The sequence below is a fragment of the Tachypleus tridentatus genome, chromosome 6 (assembly GCF_004210375.1).
Source record: "Tachypleus tridentatus isolate NWPU-2018 chromosome 6, ASM421037v1, whole genome shotgun sequence".
In the NCBI taxonomy this organism is placed as follows: domain Eukaryota; kingdom Metazoa; phylum Arthropoda; class Merostomata; order Xiphosura; family Limulidae; genus Tachypleus; species Tachypleus tridentatus.
In genome coordinates, this window is record NC_134830.1 from 36,792,236 (window position 1) to 36,803,492 (window position 11,257).

At 37.2% G+C, this 11,257-nt stretch overlaps 1 protein-coding gene across 1 annotated transcript in view; it reads right to left on the minus strand.

Annotated features, from left to right (window-relative positions):
- The window catches only part of LOC143252254 (uncharacterized), a 35,971-nt gene extending 25,129 nt beyond the window's left edge, over nucleotides 1-10,842 (minus strand). The window contains exon 1 of the mRNA XM_076504110.1: nucleotides 10,336-10,842. Coding sequence (XP_076360225.1) covers nucleotides 10,336-10,693 — 358 coding nt within the window. The 5' untranslated portion in view covers nucleotides 10,694-10,842. The remainder of the gene's footprint in view (nucleotides 1-10,335) is intronic.
- Between the last annotated feature and the right edge of the window lie 415 nt (nucleotides 10,843-11,257).

The window sequence follows — 11,257 nt, forward strand, 5'->3', positions numbered from 1 at the left end:
TTAAGTTTTTTTTTTTTACATGAAGGATATTTCCTAAACTGTCATGAAAAATGTTCAACGTACCAACAATTTTCGATCATCGTACCACGGTTATTCTAAAATGAAACCACTACAATCATCATCTGTCTTGTAATATCCTGCGCACTTGCATTTTATTCAAATCACCGGTTTCGTGTGGCTGAGAGAGAAAGAAGCAAAGTGAAAGAAAAAGGTTTGGGAATGTAGCACTATATGGTTTTCTGAAACATTTTGAACCATGTACAAATTTTCCTAAACGATAATTTACGACACGCACTGCTCCTTTTGTGAAATGTTATTTCCCTTGAACAAAATAGTTTTTAAAATATAATAGTTTAATTCTTTTCTTACCACAAGAACAAACTTGGTATTACTTCTATTTATGGTCCCAACCAACTAGCATAAGGGTATATCTGCGGGCTTACACTGTTAGAAACTGGGTTTCGACACTCGTGGCGGGCAGAGCACAGATAGCCCATTGTGCAGAGATGTGCTTAACTACAAACAATCAGTCAATAGAGCAAATTCTTAGGGGTAATAAGGAATTTTCACGTTGAATACAGTGAGATATGATTTGCAATAACAAATAAAATACAAATATTTTGAAATTTCGTTATATTTTCCCTTGTTCCTGGGAATACAAAATGTCTAGTCTCGGAAAAAGTTAACTGAAGAATTGTCTTCATAATGACACGGTAATGATAGCTGGAAAAACGTAGTAAGATATATAACTTCACTTGTTTATCAGGATTATAACAGACAACAACTTTGACTGGCACACAAAATGTTTTAGAGACCTTACGTACAACTATTAAAGTTCATTTTCTGGTTCTTCCTTCACATTTTAACCAATAAAATTGTGGCAGCAGTGCGCTCATCTTCTTGTCAAGAACTGGTTTTCTTAGGTTAACCATTCGTTTGTGGCTTGCGCAAAGAATCACGAATTTTTGCGGCGGGCCATTCAAAATGCTGCGCGCATAATGTTTGTATCATATAATGTCAACCGCAGTCGCTTACCCTACCCTATCATCATATGATGACGGCTGCAGTTGAAAGGTTAATACTACTGTTTAAACAAGTGTGATGTCATGCTTACCTACAGATTCTTACCCCTTACTTTCCATTTCAGGGAAACCTTACTCGGAATGCTCGAATCTCTTTGCCATTAACCGCTCTAAACCATAGAGAAAGCCACTACATCTTAAGATGTAAGGAAAGAACAGATCACGTGATTTTATCGTTAGGTAAAAACAAAAAAGCTAAAAACACTTAAAATTCAAAATATTTCATAATTCAAAAAGCAACAACTATAGCAACAATTTGACAAACAGGTGGTTGTTGATATAAGTTTGACGAGGATTTACACTATGTAACAAAATTTTTACTTTTTTTTTGTTCCAGGGCAAAGAGTGTTATTTCCCAATTGCTTATACCTAAAGTAAATAGAAAAGACCTATTTTTCTCTTCAAACTTTGCTTTTGCGACCTGGGAGCGTAAACATGATGGGAGACTACATTTGGGGGCTAATACGTGAAAGTGATTTACATTACGGCCACAAATCTTGAAAAACTACTCACTTCTAAACATTTTTGTTCATTTTTGTGTTACCTTAGTATAAATACATGTAAATATTGATTCATATGTTGTTTTATTTAAACTTTATGTAAATTAAAATGTGCAAATTTGCCAGTTTTTACATAGAAAATAGGTTAATTTATAAATTTCATTATCCAGGTCACAAAAGCAAAGTTTAAAGGGAATAATGGCCATTTTCTGTACTTTTACAACATAAGCAATTACGAAATAACACATACTATCCAGGAACAAAATTTGTGTTACTTAGTGCTATTATTCGCTCAAAATGTGTGTGTGGCTGTGTCTGTTTGTTCGAGGTTAAGCACAAAGCTACATGGTGGGCTATCTGTGCTCTGCCCATATCATGGTATGGTATCGAAACCCGGTAGTGACGTTGTAAGTCTGCAGACATGCCGCTGTGCCATTGCGGAATGTATGATTGTGAAAACATTTACCGAACACTGCTTGATAAATTGAAGTAAAGTTTAAGTGAAAAACTGAGTGTGTCGCTAGGTGGCCATTGAATTTCAATTTTCTAAGCTTCTATATTTTTCCTTTTTCACCAGCGTTTTCCCTTCACAACAGAATTAATATCTATATATACATATATCATACACGTTGAAATACCCGACAACTGACTGAATGTTCCAATTAAGTTTAACATCAAGCATACATCAAGTGGTTAAGGCACTCGACTCGTAATCTGAGGGTCGCGGGTACGAATCCCCATCACACCAAACATGCTCGCCCTTTTAGCCGTGGGGGCGTTATAATGTGACAGTCAATTCCCCTATTCATTGGCAAAAGAGTAGCCCGAGAGTTGGTGGTGGGTGATGATGACTAGCTGCCTTCCCTCTAGTCTTACACTGCTAAATTAGAGACGGTTAGCGCAGACAGCCCTCGTGTGGCTATGCGCGAAATTCAAAACAAACCAAACCATTTACCAACAAATAAATATTTTAGGTGATCCCACCCTTGAACACCCCACATCTCACTGACTATGAGAAAAACATGGTTGTTTGAGAAACAATCCAGCAATTTTCATATTTTGACCTTGAATCCCTTTATATTAGGAATATTCAGCATTGAATCAATTGGCTGGGAGTAATTAACCAACAGGATTTACAAAATAGAAATAATGTTGAGCTCAATTTTGACCCCCTTAGGACATTTCCCATAATTCATAGTGTTTACACATAAATTTTTGTTGTGATTTGCCCAGTAGGCTCGAAGGAGTTAAGGTTCAAACACACATTTCGTATATATATAAAAAAAGATAAATGCAGCCACCAACCGCTGCTCCTTATCCACCACGATACAATAACTGGACTTATAATGATGTTTTTAATATATTTTTTTATTTCTGTGGGTAAGTGGCCAAACAAGTTCACAGGTATGAAATGCACAACAGCTACTGAATATATAATTAGTATTAATCAATAATATGTTTGATCTTTATTGTAACATTCACAAAGCCCATGCATTAAAAATTAGAAGCACCATGCATTAAACTTAATAAAACAGTCGACCGATCTGATTGTATCTCATCGTTTAAGTTTATGAAACTCTTTCCAGCCAAGGCCCGGCATGGCCAAGCGTGTTAAGGCGTGCGACTCGTAATCTGAGAGTCGCGGGTTCGCATCCCCTTCGCGCCAAACATGCTCGGCCTTTCAAACATGTTAAATATATGCCTTAAGTTCAGTTTCTTATTTACTCTTTACAGGACAGAATGTTGATACTTCACAGTAATGATTTACTTTATGGCATGGCCAGGTGGGTTACGACATTGGACTCGTAAAGAGGGGTCGGGGGTTCGAATTTCCCGTCAATATAGACATGCTCGTCCTTTCAGCCGTGGGGGCGTTATAATGTTACGGTCAATCCCACTATTCGGTGGTAAAAGAGTAGTCCAAGAGGTGGCGGTGGGTGGTGATGACTAGCTGCCTTCCCTCTAGTCTTACACTGCTAAATTATGGACGGCTAGCGCAGATAGCCCTCGAGTAGCTTTGCGCGAAATTCAAAACAAACAAACTTTCCAGCCCCTTACAGTGAAAATAAGAAACTTGTTACCAAAAACCGTATTGAGCTGAGAAATGTTACATGAGCAACTGTAAAACATATTTAGAACACTCAAAAGTAAGCGTAAAAAAAAAGATCGAACTAATCAATTAATGTTTGTTTTTTTTGTTTTTGCATATGAATTAATTATAGCCAAAACAACAGAGTTAGTCAAATAACCAATGAACATGCATTTACAAAACAGCGAGCAGAATTAGTTCATAATACAAAAAAACAAAACAAAGTTTTTTTCCTAAAAAGGAAAAAAACATAACAAAACACAACAACAACGAAATCAGACAAGTTTTGCACTAATAAGTAATTTAGCTTAATGTCTTCCGCTAATTTAAAGCAGGGGTTCGATTTCCTCCTTCGATGTGTTCAGCTTTGCTATAAGAAAACACACAGCAGGCCTTGAATACTACATCTTAAACTTATTGCATAAAAATATGGAGCTTAAATTAATTTTCTATGAATCTTAAAAATAAAGGTGGGTGTATTCTTCTTGTGACAGTAACACTGATTGTGTGTTCCGTAAACGATATGAAAAAAAAAATCCCCACATTCTCCATAATATCACAAAATAGGAAGTTTTTACATCGAATTGTTTGTTTGTTTGTTTAGAATTAGGCACAAAGCTACACGATGGGCTATCTGTGCTGCACCCACCACGAGTATCGAAACTCGGTTTTTAGCGGTGTGAGTCCGTTGACATACCGCTGTACCACTGGTGGGCTTTTACATAGAAAAATACAAATTTGTTTAACTATAAAGAAAAATATTGAGAAAGCAAGTCTGTCATATAATTTAAATCTTCGAAATGCAAACCGGGAGATGTAAGCAAAACTTAAAATATCTTCCATATGCTTTTAAGTGTGTTATACCCTGTTATAAAAATATGTGTTTTAAGCCTAAAAGCCGATATGGCTTAGCTATCTTAGGCATTTGACATTTAAACAGAATATTTAAAAAGTTCTGACGAAATATTATGTGCATCTGAAAGTCCATATTGTTCTTTCATCTCATACATTCTTACATCTTAATGTTAAACATAAAATTCTGATAAACATGATTTGAAAACTAACTTGCCAGTTTAGGCTTAACTCAAAAAACTTGGTAGGCGGATTCGAAATAGTGCGAGGGGTGTCGTTTTCTATAATAATATGATGGGGATGGGGTTGAAACGTGCTCAGTAGATCACCCAAGCAAAATGGGGAGGGGTCTAGGGGTATTTTTCCATGGCCGCTAACCCAAAATTTAACGTCGGATTTGTTGTTCCTGCCTTTTGATCAGGAATGCGCCATATTTCAGATTAAACATATCCCCCATTCACACGCTCGTGATGTAAAATTTGGCACAAATACTCAGATGCCGCAGGTGAGTGTCATAACGAGGTTTGTTTTCGGGTATGAAACCAGCTTGGGGTATAGCAGAGGGACTTGAGTAGCACGATGAATCTCTGTCAAACATTGGGGGATCTTTGAAACTTAGGCCCGACATGGCCAGGTGGTTAGGGCACTGATCTCACAGTTTAAGGTTCGCGTGTTCGAAACCCCGTTCATGTCATTAATACATACATATTTGGGGTTACACTCAGTTTGCGAGTCGAATGCCTTAACCACCTGGCTGTGTCAAACCTAGTTTCACTTGAGTTAAATTCATTCCAACATGAAGTTATATAGGTTACACATTAGAGTTAATGCATAAGTACAGGTAATTCATAATATTCATAGCAGTCTGTCGACTTATACATCGGGATTCGATACCCATGGGGGGAACAGTACAGATAGCCGATTGTATAGCTTTGTGTTTTACAAGAAAGAAAATTATGGCAACTTTGACCAGAAAGAACAAAATCTCTTTAGAACACGGTAAGCTAGTGTTACAGATGCGAATAAGTAAGAGCTTTCGAAGTAACCGGAACGCACATTGTGAACCAAAGTTTCGTTGTTGTTAAAGCTAGACACGTTCATCAGGTGTAACCGTATTTTTGTAACTATACTTATGACATTTCATTTATTTTTTCTTGCCTCGTTAGAAATTTACCATTATGTTGTTGGACAGACGTAGCCTAGTGGTTAGCGCACCAAACTGCTGAACACATTTATAATAAGCTCCAACTCGCGACGTGTCGCTGAACACGATCCACCCTTTTTACAGTTTGCACATCAGTCAGTCCCATTCTTCGCTAGTATCCGTGTAAACAGGTTGTGGGTGCTACTAAATGACTACCTCCTGTTGGTCAGCAGTTCTAAATTAGAGATGAATGTGACTGAACTTTCCAGTCTCTTGCCTGGCTGTTTAGCCTGTGTATTGCAAGGGATGCAGTTCAAGTTAAAAATACACAGGTGTCTGACTTTCTTCAGCACTTATCAATATCATATAGATTCGTTAAGCCTATAAAATAGAAGTGTCGTGTAAAAGTGAAAGAAAAATATTTGAAACATTGACTCTTAAATAATCAAACCTTATCAAACCATTATATCAAACTCATACGTTGCTTATAAAGAACGTTATAATTAAAAGTTATTACAATTTTTAAATTAATTTAACACAAAAAACAATAGAATGAGACTGCCTAAGTTACAATTGTTTAGAGTTAAGCGCTGTTAAAAACACTAACAAAAATCTGAAAAAAGGCCTAACTTCCATGAAGATTTAAAACTTTATATTGTTCACCAAATTTAAGGCAGTATTGTTTCCCTTTTGACAGTTAAACATAATAGCAATATATTATAAGAACTGTAATAATATTCAAAAGAAGTGCTCAAACAAAAGAGGACAAAACGAAACAAAACCGAGCGAGGTTTAAAAGAAACTTCATAACATTACAGAATAGTTACATCAGAGTTTTACTAAATCTTTAGTAAATGCTATTTTACTTATTCGTGGATTTATCTAGGCCTTTTATAAAGGAGACAAATTGATCAAATGGACGCAGAAACAGTAAGCAAAAAGCAAATAAACTTTAATGAATATCAGATAAGAAACCTTTTCACGCACCGAGGCAGGTTGTCAAATTACAAATATTGCTGAATCGTGACATAACACAGAGACTACAGACTGACGTGAAACATTCACTAGAGCTGACATTTTAATGACGGGAAAACCAGACGTGAATAGACAGCAGGCTAATAGTATAGACATTACACAGTAGTAAACATAAACATTTGATTGAATAATTTACTTCGGAAGAAAAAAATAGAAGAAAAGAAATCTTTTAAACATATCAATGTTCTCCAGAAAACAGGCAGAACTGGAAATGTCATCTTTTAAAGACATCAATGATTTCCGGAAAAAGGACAGAACTGGAAATGTCATCTTCTAAAGACTTTATTGTTCTCCAGAAAACACACAGAACTCCAGATGTTTCCGTGCTCATGGTTTCGAATCAGGACATCTTACTCATAGTCACTTTTGCCTCATTCGCTTTAATAATTTCTCACAAAATACTTAAGAAATCGTTATTTGTTTGTTTTGGAATTTTCGCACAAGGCTACACAAAGACCTATCTACGCATAACCGTCTCTAATATTGAACTGATCGGGAGAGTGGCTACTTAAAAACACCCTTCGCCACTCCTCCATTCTTATGGTGCAACCTCTTCACCAATGTGTGGAGGTCTTTAGCTTCTGCAGCGAAACGCAAACCCTGGATCCCCAGCACACGTTCTGAACTTGCTAACTGTGAGGCCAAGCCCGGGCCTGGCATGGCCAAACGCGTAAGGCGTGCGACTCGTAATCCGAGGGTCGCGGGTTCGCGCCCGCGTCGCGCTAAACATGCTCGCCCTCTCAGCCGTGGGGGTGTATAATGTGACGGTCAATCCCACTATTCGTTGGTAAAAAAGTAGCCCAAGAGTTGGCGGTGGGTGGTGATGACTAGCTGCCTTCCCTCTAGTCTTACACTGCTAAATTAGGGACGGCTAGCACAGATAGCCCTCGAGTAGCTTTGTGCGAAATTCCAAAACAAACAAACAAACAAGCAAGCCAAGCCCGGCCCAATACGAACTAATTAATACTGTAGGTATTTCAAGGTTAATATATTTTAGCGGCGCTGAGCAGTGGACAAAGATTTTATTTCAGAAGAATCGTGCGATTTCGTTTGTGATGCTTAGACTACAAAGATAGTAATAGCCTTCACTTCCTTCTTCCGCGATTTTTGCTTTATATTTGCATATTTTGCGTTCACATATTTTTCACTCAAATTATTTGAGAAAAAACTCATTTTTACAGGCTAATGGAGATAGAGTCATGGACGTAGTGGGTGTTTAATGTGGGACAGTGAATTGAGATTAAAAAAAACATGAAACAAAAACTATCTACTCTTTAATTAAATTAGTTACATAAAAAAGTCATAAAATGTTATTTATCATTAAAACTAAAACTTGTTATAATTTGTCTAGTTAAACATATATATAGTCAGTAAATTTGGAGGATAAATCTGAACTATTATCCAAATGTTGTAACTTGATCCTGTATCACCCGCTTTTTCTCAGTGTAAACATTAGATATTACCAGACTTCACAAGCGGAAATAAAGGACTCGCGCTTAAAATAAACAGTGTAATTCCCATTTTTCAGTGATAGTGATGTTGTTTATGCACAGTTAAGCCTAATATATTGAATCGAGGAGACTGTTTAATATAATATGAGCACTCGAACTCTGCGAAGTATTATCTTTTTGTTTCTAGATGTTGCAAAATATTTGTTACGTAAACTGTTTATTTCCAAATCTGAAAGATACAAAAGCAGTTTTATTTTAACAAATCTATCACGTTTTGATATGATGCTTTTGATAACAAGCTGTCATTTTAGGGTTAATAAATTGCTGTTTCACACAAAATATGACTAACTACGAAAGAGAATTGATATTAGGGAATAGTGTATATTATTACGCCTTCAACTTGCTCTTAAAAAGGAAAGATTTCTACATATCAGTATTATTTTACTTCATTTTATGTATTGGTTGTCGTCAAACTTGTATATTACAAGTTATCATGCGACAGGGAGCCTAATGGGAGGGATCAGGTTTGACGTATTGCCTTTTAGTACATAATTAATTTAATATTATGAATCATGTGATTTATGTTAACGATACTGCATGTAAGAAAAGAACATTTTCAAGGCTTTCATGTTATCTGGTTTGTTTGTTTTTTTGGTGATATAACCTTCAGAATAAAGCATTTTCGACATTTTACTAATCTAGTTTTTCAAATAAATATTTCGAGTGTAAAAATTACCTTTTATTTCTAAAGAAAGGGTTGCAACACTAAACGGTAACGCTGTTTAGAGATTTTTATCTTTCAAATGCCGAGCAAAAACTAAAAACTTCCTGTCGATTTATGATATCGGCAGGTTAAAAAGCTATCCACAGGTTGTAAGTTAAGAATGTTCTATGTTTCCTGACATAAAATACATAAATGTAGTACAGTCAGTTGTGAACATATCTCACGGTGTACGGTGTACCACCTTTTCATGTAGAACCTTTTTCGTGCACTGTTCAAATTGAGATGTTAATAAATATAAAAATTAACGAAACTCAGTACCATCTTCCAAAAAACAAATAGTACCTCACTTGGAATTCCAAAGGGTTCCGATAATAAATGCGTTTTAATAATCTCGATCAAAATTTGTTTTTTTTGTTGTTTTTTTTAGGATTGGGTGCGATTTCAAAATTACAATAAAAGATTGCAGTTTGCCTGTTAACTACCAGGAAAATAGAATTTTAATGTGAAGAAAATGAGGGAGCCATATGCCAAAAAAATTAGTAAGTCAGGTTTCTAAGATAGTCACCAAACAGTTTATTTGTGGTAACAGATAATAATACTGTTCTGGTAATAAACAACACGTTTCAATGAGTATAATGCACTCTCTGTTACATTAACGTTCAAACAAACCTTTTGCATTTTAATTACGGTCCGGCATGGCCAGGTGGTTAAGGCACTTGACTCGTAATCTGAGGTTCGCGGGTTCGAATTCCCGTCACACCAAACATGCTCGCTCTTTCAGCCGTGGGGACGTTATAAGTTATGGTCAATCCACTATTCGTTGGTAAAAGAGTAGCCCAAGAATTGGCGGTGGGTGGTGATGACTAGTTGCCTTCCCTGTAGCCTTACACTGATAAATTAGGGACGGCTAGCGCAGTTAGCCCTCGTGTAGCTTTGCGCGAAGTTCAAACCACTTGAATTAATATGAAGGTCTACGTTAATACATGGCGAACAACAAAATGTCTAAATGAATCGAACAACGTGACAGATAACGTACTCTCCCAGATTTTGTAATTTTTATGTGTGTGTGTCGTGAAATTTGCTTGTTAAAGACAATGATGCGTCGTTTCTTTTCATCTATGCACCTGTAAATCATATCTGAGTTTTAAACAGGTCAACACACTATAAAACACACTGTTGTGCGTGTGTGTGTGAGAGAGAGATCACGTGATTCAAGGGTGATCTTCTGTCTCTGTTGATGGTATTCTTGAAATACACAAATATGTTTATCAACGTAGTGCCTAATCTATGACTTTGTTCTCTTGCTTATAACGTGTTTCTAACTAAAACCCCATTAAAGTTGTAGAAGCTTTGATAGCAGACATAAATCTGTGTATTATTATTATTAGATAGGTGGAGAACGCCTCTTTTTAACAGACATTCGAACTGAGTGTCTACATCACTATCTTTAGTCCATACCTTTTTCTTCTTTGAAACTTGAATCATCTGCCAAAATCCTGTCCACGCCAAACTTGAGGTCACGACTTGACACCGAAGGAGACACCGGCTGGGGAGATGATGGGGACGAAGTACGTGACAGGACGACACAGGTAGCTTTCCGCGGGACTGTGGGAACTGTAGTCCGGGAAGCTTGTCGATCTCCCACGGGTGAGATTCCGCTGTAAGACTGCGTTGTTTTTTTATCCTCGTCGACAGCGATGTCTGATCCCGTTCCTCCGTAGCAGGGCCAACCGTAGGGTCCCGCAAGAGTGGTCGGCAGAAGGGACGAATATGACGGGGCTGAATGATACAGCATATAACTGCCAGAAATGAACATAATACCGATGATAGGTGACGATCCCGACTGTAGACGATCAGCTATCGCTCTAGAAGTAGTCCAAAGATGCTACGGGAATTAGTGACAGTGCTTAAATTAAGTTTAGAGGATCGACCAGTGTAACTCTTATGACATGCTCACACACTTCCTCACGCTGTCTGCTGACTTCTCTTTATATCTGTACGGCTTCTTGGCGGGTGTTGAAACAACTGATACCGCGTGCAGTCTAGTCTTTCGCACGTGCCTCATGTGGGGCGGCCCGTTTATGGATAAGGGCAGCAACGCGAATTCGTCATGGACAAACTAGGGATTGATTGGCCGAGTAGCCGCACCTTCCTGTTACATGACCGAGACGAAACTGGTCAAGATGACACCATCCATATGATGTGCGTGTGTCGACGTTTAGAAACTGTAAATATTAGAAAAATGTTCGATGTGCTACACGCGGTATTAATTATCAATTGTGGCGTAATTCCATGCTTTTATTTTTATCGAAAACGATTGATTAGCTATATAGAGTAAAGAGAAAGACTTATAAGCAATGATGCAAAAGATATTTGTCAT